This window comes from Saimiri boliviensis, chromosome 2, assembly GCF_048565385.1.
Source record: "Saimiri boliviensis isolate mSaiBol1 chromosome 2, mSaiBol1.pri, whole genome shotgun sequence".
Classification (NCBI taxonomy): domain Eukaryota; kingdom Metazoa; phylum Chordata; class Mammalia; order Primates; family Cebidae; genus Saimiri; species Saimiri boliviensis.
Window position 1 is genome coordinate 38156816 of NC_133450.1, and position 23526 is coordinate 38180341.

The following is a 23526-nucleotide window of genomic DNA, read 5'->3' on the forward strand; positions in this document are numbered from 1 at the left end:
ACCAGTTTGAGATTCACTGCTCAAGGGGGTTTCTGCACAAACCAACAATTTTCTAAGTGTTGTCTGGTAAATTTCAACTCTAACTGGGAAGCAATGTGGCTGGTTCAAATACCAAGGAGCAAAACCTCTGTGAGCAAATAGCAGTTTCACATTACTAAAGGCTGAAACAAAACTAACATGAAGCATAAAAGGACTGAGAAAGTAACAATTTCTGAATTTTTTTTTTTTTTAAAACAGAGTCTCACTCTGTTGCCAGGCTGGAGTGCAGTGGCGCAATCTCGGCTCACTGCAACTTCCACCTCCCGGGCTCAAGAGACTCTCCTCAGGGCCTCCTGAGTAGTTGGGACTACAGGTGCCCGCCACCATGTCCAGCTAATTTTTTGTATTTTAGGGGGTTTCACCATGTTGGGCAGGATGGTCTCAATCTCTTGACCTCTTGATCTGCCCGCCTCAGCCTCCCAAAATACTGGGATTACAGGCATGAGCCACCGCACCTGGACAATTTCTAAATTTTTAAAAAGCCCACTACATGTGCCTACCATGCTAGCAATTAATAAGAAAGAAAGAGATGTCTGGGAAAATTGAAATACAAGCATGCTGAAAACCTAAGAATCAAATTCAACAGATTCAATCATTAATTTCAGTATAAGTCTGTATTAACTCATATCTAGACTAACACTTGAAGAGTTTCCCAAGAAATAACTCCAGTCTGGTATTATGGCCCACAACCACCTGAAAATCTAAATCTTCAACAATTTTCACTATGCCATTCCTCTGCTGAAAAACCAACTATGGTTCTCCATTACCTATTAATCAGATCTATACGTAACTCTGGCTACATAAGATCACCATGATTTGACCTAATCCAATTTATTCAACTTTATTTCTGTGGTGAGAATGGTATGTTAAATGTGGCTACAAATTCTCTGTAGTTTCACTGACCAAGATGTGGTATCTATTTCTTCCATTTTTTAACGTAAGTAGGCCTCTTGACTTGCAATGATGAACAGAACATGGAAGAATTGACGCTATGTTACTTCTGATGCTGAGCCTCAAGAGGCCGTCCAATACCTGCTATTTCCCTCTTGGAACACTACTGTGTAAAAATCTGGGCTATCCTTCCAGAAAAGAAATATTCAAGTAAGCCAGTTAATTGTCAACCTAATTGCCAAATATGCAAGTTAGGTCATCTTGGAGTGCCCAGCCACAATCGAGCCACCAGATGACTTCAGCCACGAGTGACCATATTTATAATTAGAAAAAAAAAGCCTAGCTGAAGTCAACCCAAATTGGAAAAATCAAGAGCAAATAAATAATTTGTTGATTTAAAGCACTACGCTTTTGTTTTTTATCATATCATATGGTGAATAAACACTTCACCAAAGATGACATATGAATGGCAAATAAACACATAAAAAAGGTCAACATCATTAATTACAGAAATGCAAATTGAAATCTCAATGAGATAATATTACATATCTATTACAATGACTAAAATAAAAATAACTGACAATAGCAAATGGTAGGTAAGAGAACACATAGAACTCTCAAGAATTTCTGGTAGGAATTTCAAAATGGTACAGTTACTCTAGAAAAACAACCAGGGTTGCTTCTTAGAAAGTTAAATATGCAGTTAACATATGACACAGCAATCCCACTCCTAGGTATTTGCCCAAGAAAAACAAAAACTATGGTCATACAAAAGTTTATGGAACAAAGGTTAATAGTGACTTTGTTCATAACTGCCCCAAAATGGAAATAACCCCACATTCTTCAACTGGTGAATGGATTTGTGGGGGGGGGGGGGGAAACAGTGATATATCTTGCAATGATTTGGATGTGGTTTGTCCCAAACAAAATTCATGCTGAATGTTAAAATTTGATCCCCAACATGGCAGTGTTGGAAGGTGGGACCTAGTGGGAGGTATTTGGGTTACGAAGCTAGATCCCTCCTGAAAAAAATTAATGCTCTTACTTCAGAGATGACTGAGTTTTCCTTGTCATGGGAATGGAATAGTTACCAAAAGAGCAGGTTGTTTAAAAGAGTCTGGTTTCCTCTCTTTTCATGTCATCTCTTTATATATGCTTCCTCTCCTTCCACTTCCCACCATGAACTGAAGCAGCCTGAGGCCCTCATCAGATGCAGCTGTTCAATCTTGGACCTTTCCCAGCCACTAGAATCAGGAGCCAAATTCTTTCTTTCTCTATAAACTATCCAGCGTTGAGTCTTCGGTGACAGCAACGCTAAATAGGACATCACTATAATGGAATACAACTCAACATTTAAAAAGAATAAAAATATTCCTCGGCAATAAAAATGAATGAACTACTAATATAGGCAATAATATTGATGAATCTCAAGAACATTATGGTAAGCGAAAAAAGCCAGATTCAAAAGGCTGTTACATACTGAGGGAATGTGTTCCCTTTCCGGGTCCATGAGGTATGGTTTTAAGGGCAAGAATTTCCCAGCATCATGCCCCCCTCCCATCTCTCCCTATCCGGGAGTTTTAACGGTTTATGTTTGAATTTCGCAGACTAAAGGTCAGTCACTCCAGCGGAAGTTCTAAGGAACTCCTTTCATTGGCCAGAGGCACTTGGGAAGGTGGGAATTTCTCCCAGGATAAATTCCCCTGCTCCTTCACCCATGCCGGATTTCCATCTCTCTGGAATTCCCCCGACATGGTGGGAGCTCCCTCTGGGATTTCCCCTCTGGAATCCCCTTCCATACTCTTCATGTGAGTCTTTCTCTTTCTCTCTTTTCTCTGCCTAAATAAAATTACCTTTCTGCAACACTTCTTGGGTCCAATATTTACTTTTATGAGAATATAGTGCACCTGCAATGGTCCCATCGCTTATTTTTTATGGAACTGGAGGCCAAGAACCCACAGCATTCTCTCAGGGGTGCTGTGCCTCACCAGCACCCAAGAAAAAACCCGGTTACAATACTATGTAATTCAATTTATATGACATTCTCAAATAGGAAAAAAGTGAGACAGAAAGCAGATCAGTAGGTGCCAGAGACAGGAGATGGGGACAGAATGTGACTGTAAGATGGAACAACAGAATTCTAGGGGGTGGTAGAATTCATCTATAATTTTTGTGATGGTTATGTGACTAAGTATTTGCCAAAACTCACAGCCCTCTATGACAAAAGGAATGAATTTTACTGTATGGACATTACTCATCAATAAATCAGATCTACACAAAGACACTGCAACCTCCTATATATTATGCTTGTACATTTGCATCCCTCCAAGATATGATATTTAAATTCTTTTCCTAAATTTCTAACACTATCAACAAAATCAGAAAATTCTAGCTGAAAGATTTGTTAATTGCTTTTCAAATTATTGTCTAGAATCTAAAAAAATTTGTAGTTTCAAGCTTCTGTGTTGCTTTCCAACTCCAATCCATATGCTTTATCTCAAAGAAATGACCTAGTTATAAACATCTAAATTAATCCTTTATAGTCTGACTTGTGAACCCATTTCCTTTGAAGAAAAACACATATCAAACTGAGTATAAGATACTAACTTAATGACTATAAGGGAAAAGAAATCCCAATGTTAGTAGCACCTCCATTGCTCTTTACTCTCATTGCTCTTCCTTTCATGCCAGAGACTCTAAAACAATATCCCTTTGGATGAAACACAAACAGCCCCAGCAGTAAAGTCAATAGAAGGGCCCAAGGAGGTTATTATCCCTAATAATGGTAAGTTTAACTACAAACTATTTTCCTGAAATTCTATTCCGTTATATAAACATGGGCTCATTTGCTTAGTCTGTGTTTTCAGACTATACTTACATGGTATTATGACTTATGTGATTCAGCTCTTAGAAGTAGTCTCTACATTTATATGTAGTAGAGAAATTAATTTCAACATGTAAGAAAGAAAGTGACTTCATAGACTTAAAGATTATTTTGCAGAAAGAAAACCCCATATTTAAGTCAAGCTTTCCCTTCATGAAACAAAAACAAGACATTTGGCAGTCAGAAATAAACAAATTGAAATACTATCAGTATTGAAGATGGAACCATAAGAAAAGTGAGCAATTATTTTTAAGTCTAAATTGTTAAGGGGAGAAATCTTTTAGGAGCAAAATTTCCATGATATAGAAGGAGATTTTATTACAACCAAAGCAAACTCCCAAATCAACTAGAATAGTAGCTGTTCTTGGTGATCTCCTACCTAAGACTTTTAGGTCACTGATTTCTGTTTTCTGCTCAGGGAGGCAACAGAGTTATTCAGAGTTCATGTTTTGGAGTCAAACTCCTGGGATTCAAAGTAGCCTCTTCCACTTGTGAAAAGTGTGACCTCTGGCAAATTAAATTACTTAATATCTCTATAATTCTTAATCTGTAAAATGGTTACAAACATGGTACTAACATCTCATAAAGACAGTGTGAAATTCAGTAAGATGATCCATGCAAAGTCCTTGGCACAGTACCTGGCATGTGATAAACGACAGCTATTATTACTAACACCTAAATTATCAATCTTTAGAATGAATAAGACTTTTCTGAAAGATCACCTTCCTCCATGATGTTCCCTGAGTACCCCAAGTAGGAAAGAACATAACAGAAAATTCAAGGAGTTCTGTCCACTTTCTAATCCCTGACCGCTTGCTATCTTCTTGAATGGTACTACTACTACAAATGACAAGAATAATGTTTCATTCATTTTTATCTTAGTATCTAGCATTGTCTTCCATAGGACATAAAAGGACCCAAATAATATTATGATGAAGAAAAAAGTTATGGAACTAGAGAAAGAGAAAAATCTCAGTCTAAACAAACAGTGAAGGGCAGTGAGAGTAGAAAATGAAAGGACCATGGGTATCTTCTCTACAGCATCAAGAGTAATTTAACATTGCCAACTGCATTCTTCTTCACAGAATGCTCCTCAGTTTCCATAAAAGCTCTCTCCTGCTGTTCTTCCCCAACTATTCTTAAGGCTCTCTGCACAATGGATGTTTCCAATTTCTACTCCTTAACTTACGTGTTCCTCAAAGAGAAATAAACTTTCAGCTCTTTTTCACTATACCACTTCCCTTAGGGTCAACTACCACCTCTGGAGTAATGACTCTCAGATCATCATTTCTAGCTTTTTTAGTTTGGGAGAGCAAGCTACATGATCATCTTCACATATGAAAGAGAGGAATTAAAAGATAGTAGGTAATGTTTTACCTCAATAACTGGAAAAAAATACAGAGATCACCTATTAATATTATGTCTACTTGCTCCCTGAAAATATATTGGAGATTTTGATTTTCCAAATAGTTGATGCCTTCTAACAGATAAGTCACATTTTTTACAGACTAGAAACAGCAATGATAATCATTCTCCACATTCCAGATCCAATTGTTTAATGATAAACTTTAGTTTCTGCATTTTAATAAGTTACAGTTAGACTAACTTAGCCTCCCAGTTAAGACCGTTACTGTTCATATAAAATTTTTAATATATACTAGTTTAAATCATAGTTTACATTTAACATATCAAGTTTTAAAACTACATACTAGAAAGGAAATGTTAGTACATAAATGAAATGGCACCATTTTTCTACATTAAAATTTATATGTGAAATAATCATGCAACTATGAAGAAATTATAGTGGGGTGTCCCTGGGCCACACTGGAAGAAAAATTGTCTTGGGCCACATATAAAGTACACTTAATGATAGCTGATGAACTTAAGAAAAAATAAAAACATCTCAGAATGTTTCAAGAAAGTTTACAAATTTGGTGTTGGGCCTCATTCAAAGCTCTCCTGGCCACCTGTGGCCTGTAGGCTGTGGGTTGAACAAGCTTACTCTGTATTAAATATACGGAGATAGAAAACTGTCATGCTAAGATATTTAACTTTTGGCAAAGACAACAGGTTATAAAAATAATTAACTATTTTTCCTAGCTGAATGAAGCACTATACCTAAAAACAAAGTACAATATTTCATCATTCTTCCTTCAGTATTTTAGAACCTACCGGAGAGATTCGGCCATTCGCCTCAAGTCTTCATTCTGCTGTTTTAAGCGTTCAAGCTTTGCCAGAATCTTGGACAGTTCTCGGCTAGAGTGATCAGGGTGGTCATTATCTCGTACCAAGTGACCACCTATATAAAACAGCAAGGTCCCCCAGGCAAAAAGAATGAGCATAATCCAACGCCAGGAACCAGTCCATGGCCGCATTTTCAGATTTTCAACTCACTTCCCTGGAGTCCTGGAGCTCAAAGAATTGAAAACATTGTAACTCTGTTTCTAGTTAGTGCACAGGTGAATAGACTTCTGTTGTTTCAACACATGATGCTTCAGACAAATTATTCTCTCTGGTAGTCTTGTGGTGAATCTTTCACAGAGATCCTTCTGGTGATATGTGTAGGAAGCTTTATTGTCCTGTGCTTCATGGACTCTACATGCTGTGGAAAGAGTAAGAAATGTATTTAAATTATTTAAGATACATAAAATGGCATATGCTGAGATTCATGGCGTTAAAGGAAACACATTGGTGTTGACTGGCCAACAAGCTAGAAGATAACCTAACTGCCTAATAATTAGTAAAAGGTAGAAGCTATAAATCTGTTCATCTGTATACTAAAATCAACCATGTACATTAGTGCTCTACCAGATAACCGACTAATTGGTTCTAAGCCTGAAAGTCCTTGAAGTGCCATCATCACTTTCTTTTCCTCTTACATAATTATACAATAGCTTATATATGAAGACTTAAAAATTGCATCTTTGAACAATCAATCAAAAACAAAATGTACTCAACCACATATTTTGGGCTAGTATGCTCATTCTCTCAAGAAAAAACCATGTTCCCTGTATAAGTGAGTTCATTCCTACCAGTTCTCAACTCCATTCTCTTCCCTTATTGCTGAGCTACCATTATACCACTTAACTCTGCAGGTGACAGGAAAATTGTCACTTTTAGGATAAATTCTAAAACTGACATGCATATTAGCCAAGTAAAGGTTATCACAGCCATTAACCAGCTGGCAGTCATTCCAAATAGCAGAGGCAAAGGTTCAAATGGATCAGGCTTTTCCAGGCTTGGTTACAGGCTTCATTTGTCATTTTACAACAATTAGGCTTAGAATTCCCTTAGAAACAAAACTACTTCCTCCCCAAAGAGAGAATTTGTAGGCAAAGATACAATTTAAAACCTTTTGACAGGCCAGCCACAGTGGCTCACATCTGTAAATCCCAGCACTTTGGAAGGAGGTAAGGCAGGAGGATTGCTTGGGCCCAGAATTTGAGACCAAGCTGGCAACATGAAATCCTATCTCTACAATTTTTTTTTAAATTTTATAAACCTTTTGATAATTTCAAAGCTACAGAAGAGAAATCATATGTCCAGACAGAGTTCCACATTAAAGAGAAGAGAGAAAAAACAAGAAATCATTTCTGTATACAAGACTGAATGTGGGGGCACCTGATCACCAATCAAATAGCAGTAAAAAGATAAGCAGAAAAGATAAAGAGGCTTCAAAAATCAGAGCACAGGAACACTGTTTTTCTACTTTTCACCTTAAATCTCAATTGTTTTTAAAACACCAAGTATTCAAAGAGAGGAAAATCTCTTCAAATGGCTGTCCTCTATTTCCTTCCCATTTACCCCTACACCATTTACCTTAATGTTACTGATTTACACTGGCTAAAACATAGAATGAAAAGAATTGTACTTGCTGAGAAGTGTTTGAAAATCAAACCAAATTAAAAAGATATAATCCAAGTAAAAAGTTGTCTGTTGTTTTAATAACTATTCATAAATCTACAAAGAACATCCTTTTTATTGACTCCATTGTTCATCCTATCCCTTTCTCAAAACTTTCAAATTCTCACTTCTCTACACTCAGGTATCCCCTACTTTTCATCTAATGTAAAAACAATACAGATATTTAGGGTTCTGTGACTTAAAACCAGATTAAAAAAATAAATGCACTCTGATGGCATATTCAATTCAGTAAGTCATTTGAATTAATAATTTTTTGACAACATATGCAACACTATAAAATGTTATTACATGCTGAAACTATAGCATACCCTTAATAATTCCAAGATATTAAGATATACAGTTGTCCCTTAGGATCCTCCATAGACACCAAAATCCACAGATCTTTGAGTTACTTACATAAAATGGTGTAGTATTTACATATAACCTACACACATCCTCTGAAATACTTTAAATCATGTCTAGATTACTTATAAAACCTAACACAATGGAAATGCTATATAGATAGATGATTTTTTGGTTTCTTTGGCAAATATTTTGATCTGTAGTTGGATGAATCCATGAACACTGAAACTGCAGCTACAGAGGGTCAACTATATATCAGGTATTAAAATTATTTTCTTTCCCTTCACAGCAAAAGTAATGCAGGAAACAGAAAACTGTGATAAACAAATAAAGCAAAGGTAGCTTTCTTAAAAAGAATAATTTAAATAATAAAAAGACATGCTGAAACAGTTTCCTTGGAATTACAATAAAAATATAATATTTAAAGCCAGCATAACTTGAATAGTAAAAAAACTTTACACAAACATAAATTTTGAATAACATTTGTATAACACAAAATACTATCATTTTTTCTAAACCATCACCAAAAATATCTAAAACATTACTAAATTATACATTAATATTCATAGTACTTGAGTTGTAAAAAGCAATACATTTTTATAGAAGCAAAATATTGTCATTTTCTTAAATAATAGCATAATTTGAACTATGTTTCTGGAGAGAATGTTTCACATGTTTTTTTTGTCTTTACTAGTATTTTTTAAATTCCCAGTTTTTGGGTCAAAAAAACCAAGTTAAACTAAAAAACAAGTAGTTTTCTGTGCAAGTTTCCTCTGCATGGTTTAAAAGAACAAGTACAGAACTTTTTCCCTATCTACTAACTACAAAGAATGCTTGCTTACTTACTTATGGTTACTGTTTACTGTCTGAACCATGCTTAATAAAATACAAACTCCATAATTTTGTTCATTGTGTTCACTGATGTATCAGGCACTCAGAATGGTATTTGGCACTTAGTAGGCATTGAAGAATACAGCTTAAACTGTATTTATACCCTACTTAAGACAGCAAATGGTAAAGCAGAAAGTGAGAGAATGTTGTTATAAGGAAATGGTTCAAAAATAAAGTCATTAATAAACTTTCATATTATTGTCATTCTTGTAAAAAGACATTCCTTGGTTGATTAAATTTAATTGGCCTAAAAGACCAAGAAAGTCTCTCTCTCTTTTTCTTTTTTTTTTTCTTAAGACAGTCTTCCTGTTACCCAAGCTGTAGTGCAGTGGCACAATCTTGGCTCACTGTAACCTCTGCCTCCAGGGCTCAAGAGATTCTCCTGCCTCAGCCTCCTGAGTAGCTGGGACTACAGGCGCCTTGCCACCATGCCTGGCTCATTTTTTGTATTTTTAGTATAGATAGGGTTTCACCAATGTTGGCCAGGCTGACCTCAAGTGATCCGCCTGTCCTGGCCTTCCAAAGTGCAGGGATTACAGGTGTGATCTACCCGGCCAAGAAGAGTTTTATGGTTTACCTTCTAATGGTAAAAAATAGTTCAAATTAGTAAAAATATTTCAAAATTAATTACATATATCATGAGCTAATTTCCAACTAAAATTTATATAGTCGAGTTTGTTGAGATTTCTTCCAGAGTGGGTTTTCTTTTCAAGAATTTACAAATTTATAACTGCTTAAGGCTCACATAGTACCCTTTTTCTGTAAAATACTAAGTGGACTGAAGTGTGCCAGGATTCTTTCTGCAAATTTATTTAATTAGTGATATCACTTTTTTTTGAGACAAAATTGGCCGGGTGCAGTGGGCGGGTAAATCACAAGATTGGGAGTTCAGGACCAGCCTGGTCAAAATGGTGAAACCCTGTCTCTATTAAAAATACAAAAATAGCCAGGCATAGTGGCCGGTGGCTATAATCCTAGCTACTTGGGAGGCTGAAGCAGAGATTTGCTTGAACCCGGGAGGCAGAGGTTGCAGTGAGCCGAGACCATACCATGGCACTCCAGCCTGGGCAACAGAGCAAGACTTTGTATCAAAAAAAAAAAAAAAGAAAAAGAAAAAAGAGAGAGAGAGGCAAAATCTCGTGTTGCCTAGGCTAGATTGCTACCACTTTTTTAAGGTACTGAAGTATTTAAATGATTCAATTCTTTTGGTATTTACAGAGATTCTTTGGGGAATATTTGTTTAATTTCTCTGGAACAACAAATATATTTGATTTTTCGAAGTACTTTTTCTGAATTTGGAAGCTAGAATGTAATATCAGTAAGATAAGGAAGACTTCATAGAGTTGCTGTGAGGCTTAAATAAGGTTAATATATATAAAGCACTTATCATAATTCTTGGCACATAAGAAGTGCTCCAAAAAAAGTAATTTTATTTTAATGCTGACAAGACATAGAAATTAAAAGTATGGGTGCTAGAATCAGCAGTGTCTAGAAATGGAGTCACAGTTCTGCTGCATCATAGCTAAGTAACCTCACTGAACATCAGTCTGTAAACTGGAGATGATAAATACCACCTCTCCCAGAGAACACTAGAAAGGCTTAAATAAAATAATCATCTATGAGGAAGCACCTCAGCACACCATGCAACAAATTATTATGTAGTATGTACTGAATGCATTATTTTATAGACGCATTTATAATTATTTACATAATTAATATGCCACTTGCTGTTGTAGGCAGCTTCTAAAACGGCTGCCAAGGATCTCTGTGTCCACTGTTCATGCCCTTGTATCAACTCCTCCTCTTGAGTGCTGGCTGGACCTAGTGACTTGTTTCTTAAATAAAATGCCGCAAAAGTGACAGAATTTCACTTACAAGGTAAGGTTACAAAAAGACTGGAGCGCCTGTGTCTTGTTCACATTGTCCCCGTTTGCTCATTCTAATGATACAAGCTACCATCTTATGGGCCATCATATAGAGAGACCCATAGGGAAAGGAGCTGAGGGCAGCATTCAGACAACAAGATTCAAGGTGCTCAGTCCTAAGGCCACAAGCACCTCACAAAGTTGTTGAATCCTGCCAATAACCACGTGAGCAAGCTTGGAAATGCACCATCACCAGTCAAGCCTTGAGCTGGCTGTAGCTTTGGTCCACATATTGAACACATTCTTTTTAAACACCCTGATCCAGGAGATGGAGCTTAGCCAGAGGATCCAGCTAAAACATTCCTAAATTCTGACCAAGAGATAATAAATGTTGTTGCTTTAAACCACTTAGTCTAAAGGTAATTTGTTATCAATAAATTTGTATCAATAATTAATAAATATTAATAATTAATCAATAAATAATTAATACATATGTCTACCTTCCATAGTAGGTTAAAAGCCTGATCTTCACGTGTTATTTTCTGTCTCTAGCAAGTTGTAGAAAGCCTTGGGCACAGAATAAAGCATTCAAGATGCAGGACAGAACTGAATCTTTTTTTTTTTTTTTTTGAGACGGAGTTTTGCTCGTTACCCAGGCTGGAGTGCAATGGCGCGATCTCGGCTCACCGCAACCTCCGCCTCCTGGGTTCAAGCAATTCTCCTGCCTCAGCCTCCTGAGTAACTGGGATTACAGGCACGCGCCACCATGCCCAGCTAATTTTTTGTATTTTTAGTAGAGATGGGGTTTCATCATGTTGACCAGGATGGTCTCGATCTCTCAACCTCGTGATCCACCCGCCTTGGCCTCCCAAAGTGCTGGGATTACAGGATTGAGCCACCGCGCCCGGCCCAGAACTGAATCTTAATCACATTTCCTTATATATTCTGCTAATACCTCTTATACATACCATAAAACAAAACTCAATTTATAGCAAGAGATTCAACAGATAAAATTACAATTATTGGTTTTATAATAGTACCAGAAGTCAAGAGCATATTTATTAATAGTTACTAAACAGAGTTCCGTCTCCAGCCATAAAACAGTAACTACTACTAGATTAGCCTTACATATAAACTAGAAAACTTAAAAAAAAATATTTAGAAAAACCTTTCAGATATTGGGCAAAGGTCAAACAAAACTGTAATGTCTGAGAGAAAGTTAATGATAAAAGTAAGTCCTATGATCATACTGTAATGTGGGCATCCAAAGATGTGCTAAAAGCTAAGGATAGAGCTGGAACACTGAGGAAACACTCCAGCACCTCAGGCTCTAAACGAAGAATGAAGAACCAGCAGGCAGCCCACTACTGCAGAAATTTCAAGTCTCTGATTCAGTGAATTTAACTATTACAATGACAAAAACAAAACAAAACAAAACAAAACAAGTCCAACTCAACAGCTGCTGGACTGACTCAACCTCTGCCCCATCCTAATCCACATGTATAAAAATATTATCAAAAAAGAAGGGTATCCATTCTTGAGCATAAATACTCTTCAAGTCAGTCTTTGTTGCTCTTGACCTTTTAAAATGTCTGGCATGCAACAAAAAATTATGAGATATATTTAAAAAAAAAAAAGTTAAAAACAAACAAACAAACCATAGTCAAAAGACAAAGCAAACACCAGAACCAGACTCATAAATGGATCAGATATTTGATCAGACAGAAAACTTAGAATAATTATAATTGGTGTATTAAAGGATTTCATGGTAAATATGAACAAAATACAAAAGAGATAAGGGATTCAGCAAAGAAGAAATGCTAAACAGACTTAAAAACATCAGAAGATCTTCAAAAGAAATGTAAGATGAGACAAAGCTGAAAACAAACCAGTGAGCTTGAAAAATGGTAAATAGATATTCAAAATGAAACCCAAAGAGAAGAAACAAACTGAAATATAAAAAACAAATAGGAATTTTAAAGCTGTAGTATAATATCCGATGATCTAATGCAGGTGTAATTGGAGTTTAAGAATGTGAAGAAAGCAAGAATGGGGAAGAAAACACATTTAAAGAGAAGTTGGGGGGAATTTTACAAAGTAAAAAAATGATCAAATAAAAACAAAACAAAAAACCTCCACAGGTCAAAGAAAGCAGAGAACCGCTAGTAAGGCAAATTTAAAATGTAGACAAAAAGCTGCTAAAAATCAAACTGAAAGAGAAAAATCTTTCAGGTAACTAGAAAAAAAGAAAATTATATACAGAAGGAAAAAAATAAAACCATGAGAACACACTATAGTTAAGAAAGAATGCCAGTCAAAAAACAATGGAGCAGCATCTTTAAAATACCGAGGGGGGAAAAAAAGGCAACTGAGCATTCTATATCCAGCGAAAATACCTTTTGCTGGGTAAAATGAAGTCAAAACAAAGGCAAATAAAGGCAAAATCAAAATTCTTCCAGAAAAAAAAAGTTAAAAAATATTCTGTGCCAGCAAAATTGTACTATATAAAGTATTAAATGAAATCTTTCAAAGAGGAGTATGATACCAGATAAAAATGCAGATCTGCACCCATAAAAATAGCAGCAGTAAGGGTAAATCTAAAAAAATCAGAGACCTTTCCCCTTAATTTAATCACATTAAAAGATAAAAAGCTATTTAACTCAAAAATGGCAATAATGTATCATTGGGTTTATAAGATATGTAGATGTAAAACATATGACAACAAAACACACAAAAAATGAGAGGGATGGAATGGAAGTACTTAACAGTAAAGTCCTAACTACACATGAACAGGTATATTATTTGAAGGTAAACTAGTAACTAGATAGATAGACAGAAAGACAGATATAGTAAGACCCAGAGCTAAACTGTCTGCTTTAATAGCTACGACGACATGCAACTATTTAAATTAGAATTAAAATTAAAAATTTATTTCCCCAGCCTGAGTAACATCGTGAGATCCTGTCTCTATAAATAAATTAAAAACTGGTGGTGCACGCCTATAGTCCCAGATCCTTGGGAGACTGAGGTGGGAGGATCACTTGAGCCCAGGAGGTTGAGGCTGCAGTGAGCTGTGATCATGCCATTCTACTCCAGCCTGGGTGGCAGAGCAAGACCCTGTCTGGTGGGTAAGGGAGCAGGGATCTTATTTCCTTCCACATTTTGATTGCTCAATAGCCACCTGTGTCTAGTGGTTACCATTATGAAAAGTGTAGATACAGAGTATTTCCAACATCATATGGCATTCCCCCAGAGTGACATGTAATTTTTATTAAATAAAAAGGTATAGCCAAAAAAGGAGCCAGTTTTAAAGATAAAATGGAATAAAAAATGAAAGCATAATTTACAACAGAAATAAGAAAAGGGAGAGTTCTTGAGAAGACCAGGAAAAGTTTCACAGCTGCAGTACAGAAGACAGCACATTTGAAATATTAATAAAAGAATTCACAAATGAGCTATGGTCTCCGTTCTTCAGGATGTTCACTTCTGAGCATTCTTTACTGTGCTACCAGTAAGTAACTAACCTCCTAAATAATATACTTCACTTAGTGCAGTCATTCATGTTATGTAAGTTTTATTTATTTTTTAAAAAATATTTAAATATTTTTAAAAATCCTTTTTTTTTTTTTTTTTTTTTTTTTTTTTGAGATGGAGTTTTGCTCGTTACCCAGGCTGGAGTGCAGTAGCGTTATCTCGGCTCACCGCAACCTCCGCCTCCTGGGTTCAAGCAATTCTCCTGCCTCAGCCTCCTGAGTAGCTGGGACTATAGGTGTGCGCCACCATGCCCAGCTAATTTTTGTGTTTTTAGTAGAGACAGGGTTTCACCATGTTGACCAGGATGGTCTTGATCTCTTGACCTCGTGATCCACCCGCCTCAGCCTCCCAAAGTGTTGGGATTTATAGGCGTGAGCCACTGCACCCGGCCTAAAAATTCTTATTAACGTTTATAATGGAAAGCAACTGGAAGAAATCTACCATGTATTTTACCTAAATTTATACAACACTATGATCCATTCACTCACTCATTCAAAAATTAGTTACTCAGTTTAGATTACATAAAATACACTACATATCCTTTGAGGATGTGTAGTGAACAAGGCATTGAGGATGTATAGGCATTGAGGAGGTAGCAGTGAACAAGACAGACAAAAATCTCTGCCTTCAACAGATAATATTATAGTGGATTCTAATTGCAAAGAGAAGTAATACCACTAAAACAAATATCAAAAAAGAAAAAAAGCCTCTTCTTATAGCAACTAACATTCTGAGTGATGCAACAGAAACTGAATATAAACTATTCTACAACTAACTGCATTTTTTGCTGTCATTTTATTGTTAAGCATAAAATTGAACAATGCCAGCTACATACCACAAAATGTTATAATACTATAATTTGAAAATCAAAATATATGTACATTGTCAGGATAAAACATGGTAAATTTATTGTTGTAATCTTCAAAATCCTTACATATTATAGAATGCTTAATATTATAAACAGATGATCATTATGCCAAGATTTTACCACAGAACTGAAACTAAGATACTCTCAAAGTTTTATCGCAAACATTTAGCACCTTTTTAAGACCGAACCATACTGAAAAAAATCTTCAGAGGTAGAACCAAGTCTCTATTAAATTTACAAAGATTACGATAACTGTGTTGCTACAGTTGTAACCATTAACATCACCTTAACTCCCCGAAAATATAAGCAGGCTAAGATATGTTGTCTTTTTCTTTTTTAAAGTTCAACATTCTTTTAAACATTTTTTACATACAAAAAGCTATACACAATTAATATATAAACTTGATGAGTTTGCAAAGTAGACACCTATGAACTCATCACCACAAGCTATGCCATAAACCTATCCATCATCTGCCAGAGTTTTCTCCCACTTTCTTATTTATTATTATTAATTTGCATGTGTATAGTAAGAATACATAAGATCTTACCTCTTAGGAAATTTTTAACTAAACAATACAGTATTATTAACTATAGGCGCCATGTTGTACAACAGATTACTGACTTACTTATCTTTATAACCAAAACTTTGTTCCTTTTGACTAATACTACCTCAGTTCCCCCTCCTACATTTTCTAAAGACAGATATCGCTCAATTATTCCATTAGACATAACAACAAAAAATGCAGTACCATTTATAACACTATCAAACTGACACTTCTTCAGTAAGTCTAACAAGAAAATGACTAATGGCCACATTTGGCATATGACTGTGTGGAAAGGATGTTTCCAAGAATCATATTCAAGTAGCTTGACTTTGATGCTAAGGCCAGAAGAGTCTGCGACAATCTGCTGAAGAGCCAAATAATTTTTTTTTTTTTTAAAACACAGGACATTTATTTAAACCATTACTTTTCATAATTCATCAAGGCTTATTACAGGTCAATATCTTCATTCCATTACCTTACTGGGTACATTCACGAATATTACATAAAACTTCATTTAAAATTAAATAAGAATTAAAAGTACAGCTAAGAACAGAGTCATGATCTGTATGAGAGGATTTACCATTGTGCACCCTTGTCCCTAAAATGGTCATTTTTTGTTTCATGGGCCTCTCAACCTTAAACTCATTTTTATTTTAGAGAGAATAAAAGTGCTCCTTGGAGCCCTCGCCCACTACATGCCCAGTCGCTGCGTCATCGGCGTGTGTTGACCCAGTGGTACCTGTCCACCCGGTGCATAGCAGGCCTGTAACACTTAGGGTACTTCTGCGAGCCGTGGTAAGTGTTTCCCAGGAGGCCAACACGGCTGTCCACCACATTCTTTTTGCGAGGGATTTGGAACCAAGATTGAAAGGGCTGTTTCAAGTTTTCAACCTGATAAATACTCTGACTTTAGGAATGGCATGAGGTTCCTTGCTACAACTTTCTTCATCGCAGGAAGTGCCAGAGGAATCGTCTGATGAGGCTCTACTGGCCTGCTGTGCTATGAACCATGTCAAAGGAAGGTTGTCTTTTAAACGCAAATATAATTCAGCCCTTATTTAAATAATATAAACATGCATACCCTATGCAAAGGGAAATATGGCATTATATATCACATATTTACATACACATGCCCTTTGACAAGAAATTCCATTTGCAAGAATTTATGCTAAGATACATTTTAATATGTAAACAAAATGCATTCACATAGTTATTCATTACATCATTGTCTGCAATAGCACTAAACTGGAAAAACAACATAATTGACCATCAACAGAAGTATGGTTGAATAAATTATTAATTACTTTGCCAAAAATATATATTTTTTACTATGATGCCCAACAAGAAGGAAAATGTATTCCATAACCAGGAAGAAAATCAGTCCATTTAAACAGACCCAGAAAACAGAAATGATGATGACAGCAGACAAGAGCATTGAAACCTGAAACAAGTATCAAAATACGTGCTAGAATTTAAAGGAAAAAATGAAAATGTTGAAAAAAGAAACAAACTATAACAAAAATATATAACTTGTAGAACAAAAAAAATACCATATATATGGTCCTCAAATTAACAATGGCTCAACTTAGAATTTTTCAACTTTATAATGGTACAAAAGCAATATACATTCAGTAGAAACCTTCTTTGAGTAACCCTACAGCCATTCTGTTCTTCACTCTCAGTATAATATTCAATAAATTAAGAAATATTCAATACATTATAAAATAGGGTTTGTCCAACTGTAGGCTAAAATAAATGTTTTGGGTATATTTAAGTTAGGCTAAGCTATGATGTTCAGATTAGGTATAATAAACGTATTGCAACTTATGATACTTTCAACTTATGATGGGTTCATCAGGACACACGATGATCTTGTTAAAAAGAGCCTGGGTATGCCCCCGCTTCTCTCTCTTGCCCCCTTTCTTGTTATGTGATATGCTGGCTCCCCCTTTGCTTTCCACCATGAGAGGAAGTTTCTTGAGGCTCTCACCCAGAAGCAGATGCTGGCATTATGCTTCTCGTACAGCCTGCAAAGCCAAAGCCGGGAGCCAAGTAAACCTCTTTTCTTTATCAAGTATCCAGTCTCAGGAATTCCTTTAGAGCAAAGCACAACAGACTAATACAGGTAGCCACTGTTGATAGGACTTACTGTCAGATACTATAGTGTTTTACAGCTTCACCACAGCTGCATCACCTTACAGTAGGTATCATTATGAACAAAAAACTGTTCAAATGATAAAAGGCAAATTAAAGTCATCCATCATCATTAGTTAGGGAAAAAGCATTTATAATATCAGCTTTAAGGCCGGTTGGAAATCTGTTAGCATTTCCCCATTTTTGAGTTTGGCTTCAAAAAAGGACTTCTGAGAACAAAATTTATTATCAAATTTGAAGTAATATATGTTGAAAATAAGTTTAATCATGGGTATATATGGAATTTCCTATCTATTTTTAAATACAAATGAAACCATAATTTAGAGGGTGAAACAGCCACAGGACTGGTGGTGAACAATATATACATGGTAACAAAGAAGTGCAGGGGGCTTCTCATCAGAAAAAAGTGCAATCTAGTAAGACAACGGAACAACATCTTTTAAAAATGCAGGAAAAAATGACAAAACTATACTTTGTTATTCAGTAAAAATAGATTAAAAAATAAAAGTAGGTTTCTGTGAATGTGAACTTTCAGCTGACTTAGGTCAAATAGCTAAGAGTAGGATCGCTGGGTCATATAAAAAAATGTATGTTTACAAGAAAATGCCAAAATGTATTCCAAAGCAGCTGCACCATTCTGAGTTGTCAGAAGCAATGAATAAGAACTCCTGTTGATCCACAATCTCCCTAGCATTTGGTATTGTTAGTTTGTTTAAAGGCAATTCTAGTAGCTGTGCAGTGGTATCAAAGTGTGATTTCAATGTGTATTTTTCAAGTGACAAATGACACTGAACGTCTGGCCATCTTTTCAGGTGCTTATTTTCTATCTTCTCTGGTGAAGTGTCTTTTGAGATCTTTTGCCCATTTTTTAGATTTTTTTTTACTGCTGAGACTTAAGAGTTCTTTATATATTCTGGATGTATGTCTTTTATCAAATATAGGATTTTCAAATATTTTCTCCCAGTCTGTGGCTTATCTTTTTATTCTCTTAACAGTGTCTTACACACAGCAAAATTTTTAAAATTTTGAAATATAATACAATATACTGACTTCTTCTCTTTAACAGACTGTGGTTTTGGTACTACGTCTATAAATTCAATGCCAAACCCAAAGTCCCATATATTTTCTCCTATAGTTTCTTTAAGAAGTTTAGTTTGAGGTTTCAAAGTTAAGACACCCAAGAAAAATGAAAGCATATTTTTCCACAAAAATTGAATATCAAATGTCTGCAGTAGCTTTATTCATAATAGACAAAAACTGCGAAAGAAAAAAAAAATAAAGATGGCTTTCAACAGGTGAAAAGATTAACAAACATGGTACACAGAAAACAAAGGAATTCTAGTTGGCAATAAAAAAAAAGCTATTGATTTACTCAACAAAATGGACAAATTTTGTTTTATTGCATTTTAGGTTTTGGGGTACATGTGAAGAACATGCAAGATTGTTGCATAGGTACACACATGGCAGTATGATTTGCTGCCTTCCTCCCCTTCACCTGTATCTGGCATTTCTCCCCATGCTATCTCTCCCCACCTCCCCACCCCCCGGGAACAAATCTTAAATGTATGTTGTTAAGTGAAGGAAGACAAAACCAAAGACTACACATTATGTGATTCATTTACATGACATTATGGAAAGGGAAAAACTGCAGGTTGAAAAATAGTTCAGTTGTTGCTAAGAGTTGAAAGTACAAGGAGGGGATGATCATAAAGTGCCTTCAAGGGTAATTATTATAGTGATGAAACTATTCTAAATTATACCAAAAAAGGACATATCAATTCTGTGGCACTCATCCACCAATTTACTTTTTTAACAACTGAAAAGAGTAAAAACCAAAATCATTATTACAAAGTGTTTCTTGAAGTAATTCAATATGATGGAATAAACTGAAAAATTTAACAGAAAAGTGAAGTCATTTATTTTAACAAATTTAATGAATGACAGATTAAGCATGACATATTTAAAAGTCATTTTCTTCATTAACAAACTACTAGGAAACAAAAATTTTTCAAGTTGATAAAGAGACTTTTAAATAAAACCTTTAAAAAAAAGGTAATTATCAGTTATAATGTACAAACATTTAAAGAACCATATATAGTACACATATAATCCAAACCAATTCAAGATTAATGTGCCCAAGACTCTATCTTTTAAACAACTTCTCCTTTGATTGCAATTCATTTTTAAATTAAAAATTGTTGCAGAATTTACTAAAATCTTTCTTACTGCTTTGCTCCCTATATGGGAAAAGGGTAATTTATAAATTATGTGTTTATTAATGTGAGAAAGTAGAAAAGAACAAGTAAAAATAGTTTTATAAATAAAAATGGTCCTTTAACACTAGTTGAAATAAATTTTTACTTTATGTAAAATAACTTGGTAAAACCAACTAAACTGAAATGAAGAAAACAAAAGAAAAAGAGGGAGAGGAGGGAAAAGGGAGGGGAAGAAAGAGGAGAGAATGAAAGGAGAAAAGAAGAGGGTAAGACAGGAGAGGAAAAGAGAAGCAGGGCAAGAGAGAAAGAAAATTTTCATATAACTCCTACCAAAATTATAAAATTTCATTTTTATTCATTACTTACAGTCACCTATCATACTTCAAATTTCTTATCAGAAGGGTCATATATGAATTTAAAATGCCAGCATCATAAATACATGAATACAAAATATTAATTCACAAAATCAGCCAATATCTTAGAAATTAATCTTCCCAGTTATAAAGCAAAAACACATAATCAGATTCATAAGGTTCCTATCACTCACCTTAACAATTACACACAATAGCACACCAGGTTGTATTTACTGATACAATTAACTACTTAAATGGGTCTAGAAATCTGGACTTGCCATCTCTACCTTCAGCCCTAAATAAATTAATACTGCCGAAAAATGGTAATACTAATAAATTCAAATGAAATGTGTATATATCACCATTTTCTGATTGTGTATGTCTGGGTATATATATGCCCACAAATAATATATACTTGATTGGCACTATTATTAGATGAGACAGCAACCATCTGAAATCAGTCCCAGGCTGTAACATATGGACAGGTTTACCCTGCTATAAAGTAGAAATCACAATAGTAGAACCTCATATAATTGTGAAGATCATATAATAATATGCAAAAAGTGATTTGTATACAGTAAAACAATCTATGAATATTAGTTATTATCTTTCCCTTACTTAGAAACCAAGTAGATCAGCCTTTTGCCAGTTTCTGGAATATGCCAAGTTCTTACCCAACATGCACCCTTTGTTCTTGCTATTCCTTCCACATTTGGCTCATTCTTATAATTTGGATCTCTACTTAAATAACACCTCTTTTCCAAAAAAAAGTCCCTGACAAACTGTATCAATTATGACACATTAGGATACAAGAGAAATTGCAACTCAAAAGTGGGTTTGAAAATAAGAAAATGTTAGTTTCTCAATAGCACAAAAGTTAATTCAATGGGCTTCAATTAAACTGTGAAAAATCCCTTTTTATCTTTCTGTTCTATTTCTATTCCATATTTCTATCCTGTCTTAGCATATTAGTTTTTGTCCTCAAGCTAACTTTGTTCCTAGAAGCAAGTTAGCTGGCTCAATTCCAGCCACATACAATAATGTGCAAAAGAACAACTGGGAATCCGTCTCATTTTAAGAGAGAGGAAACTATGGACAGACGTATCCCCTGAAGATTTATACATCTTTTTAGGCAAGATTAAGTCACCTGTCCCTTGTAAAATCAATCACTGACAAATAGAATGAGATTCCCATCACCACAGACTAATCAGAATTTATCCCTGAAGGTTGGCTCCAGAAAAAAGCTGGAACCCTAAAAACAAGAAAGAATCAAAGAATGACTATAATACTTTACAAGAATGCTACAACACCCTATTTAAAAAAAAAAAACAAAACGCCAGGCGCGGTGGCTCAAGCCTGTAATCCCAGCACTTTGGGAGGCTGAGGTGGGTGGATCACGAGGTCAAGAGATCGAGACCATCCTGGTCAACATGGTGAAACCCCGTGCCTACTAAAAATACAAAAATTAGCTGGCTATGGTGGCGTGTGCCTGTAATCCCAGCTACTCAGGAGGCTGAGGCAGGAGAATTGCCTGAATCCAGGAGGCGGAGGTTGCTGTGAGCCGAGATTGCGCCATTGCACTCCAGCCTGAGTAACAAGAGCGAAACTCCGTCTCAAAACAAAAACAAAAACAAAAACAAAACAAACAAACATAAAAAAACCTTCCTCCATTATTCTCTCTTACAACACAAACTGGCTTATTTATCTATTTCCTATACTAACAGGTATGTATCAGTAGAGTGAGAGCTAAAAAAATAGCACCTAAAACAGCAAGCTCTTTATTAGCATCTGTTGAATAAGTCCATACATATTATCCAAATGTACATATATTTCTTTAATACCTATACTCAAAATCCTAAGAAAATAAAAAAACAAGCTTAAAAGAATTAGAACTAAGATTCAAATTCATTTTCATGTTTACTCATTTATGTGCATATAAAGTCAAAAGTAGATGTTCAGAAATATGTCCAAATATAATTCTGAATAAATAACTTGCATTCAAATCAACTCTTGATGCTGCAGGGTCCTTAAATACTACATTTAATAGTTAATAAGGAGAGATAAATGTACTGCAAAAAAAAATTCCCGTCATATGCTACACAAATAATAAATAAACAACAACAATCTTTCCAGAGAACAGTTTCTAAAGAACAACAGATGCAAAGGTGAAAATTCAAGCAGATTTAAAACTGTTTCTACAAAATAGTAGGGATTCAAAAGTGCAGTAAACATGGACTCTTCATACAAGAGGCATGAAATCCCTTTAAAGGCTAATCTTTACTACTGCATGTATGAAGAATATCATAATGGTATCATTGGCTGGTATTCAATTCATTAACACATAGGCCAGTTAGTGGCATGGAGTATCTATCTCACGAAATAATGGAAACAAATAAATTATGGTGCAAACATTGTGGGATACTACGGCTCAATTTGATAAGCTAAAGACAAATACACAAAATATGTTAGATGAACAGTAGGACACAGAGGGTTCTGATAATGTTGGGTGATGGTATAAGATCTTAGAAAGTACAGGCTCTAAGGTTAGACAAAACAAGGTCTAAATCCCAGCAATGCTAATACAGAAATGGGACAGTAAAGAATCAAGCAGGACATCTCTGAACCTGAATTACTTTGTCTTTAAAATGACTGTAATAATTCCTATTATGCTGGTCTCTCATTATGAATAATAATAATGATTACATTTATATAATGTTTCCTAAATGCAAGGCCCTTTTCCAACTGCATCATTCAGTCCCTTGAGGGAGCACCTGAATTAACAAAAAGGCTGAGGTTGGGTGAATTCTCATTCTCTTCCTGAGCTGGTACATTCACCTCCTGCTCTCAAATATCAGTGCTCCCAATTCTTGGGCCTTCAGACTCCAAGCCTTATCCAGCAGCAGCAATTCCCTCCAAAGGCCTTCGGCCTTGAACTAAGACTTAGACCTTGTGCTCCCCTGGCTTTCACCACTGGCTTTCCTGTTCTCCAGCTTGCAGATGGCATATGGTAGAACTTCTTG

The 23526-nt window shown here is 35.3% G+C and overlaps 1 protein-coding gene across 7 annotated transcripts in view; it reads right to left on the reverse strand.

The window, feature by feature from the left end:
- The window catches only part of FUT8 (fucosyltransferase 8), a 438850-nt gene that overhangs the window by 156560 nt on the left and 258764 nt on the right, over positions 1 to 23526 (reverse strand). For all 7 annotated transcript variants that reach the window (XM_010335165.2, XM_003924438.3, XM_010335163.2 and 4 more), the window contains one exon: positions 5987 to 6416. In XM_010335165.2, coding sequence (XP_010333467.1) covers positions 5987 to 6189 — 203 coding nt within the window. In that variant the 5' untranslated portion in view covers positions 6190 to 6416. The remainder of the gene's footprint in view (positions 1 to 5986; positions 6417 to 23526) is intronic.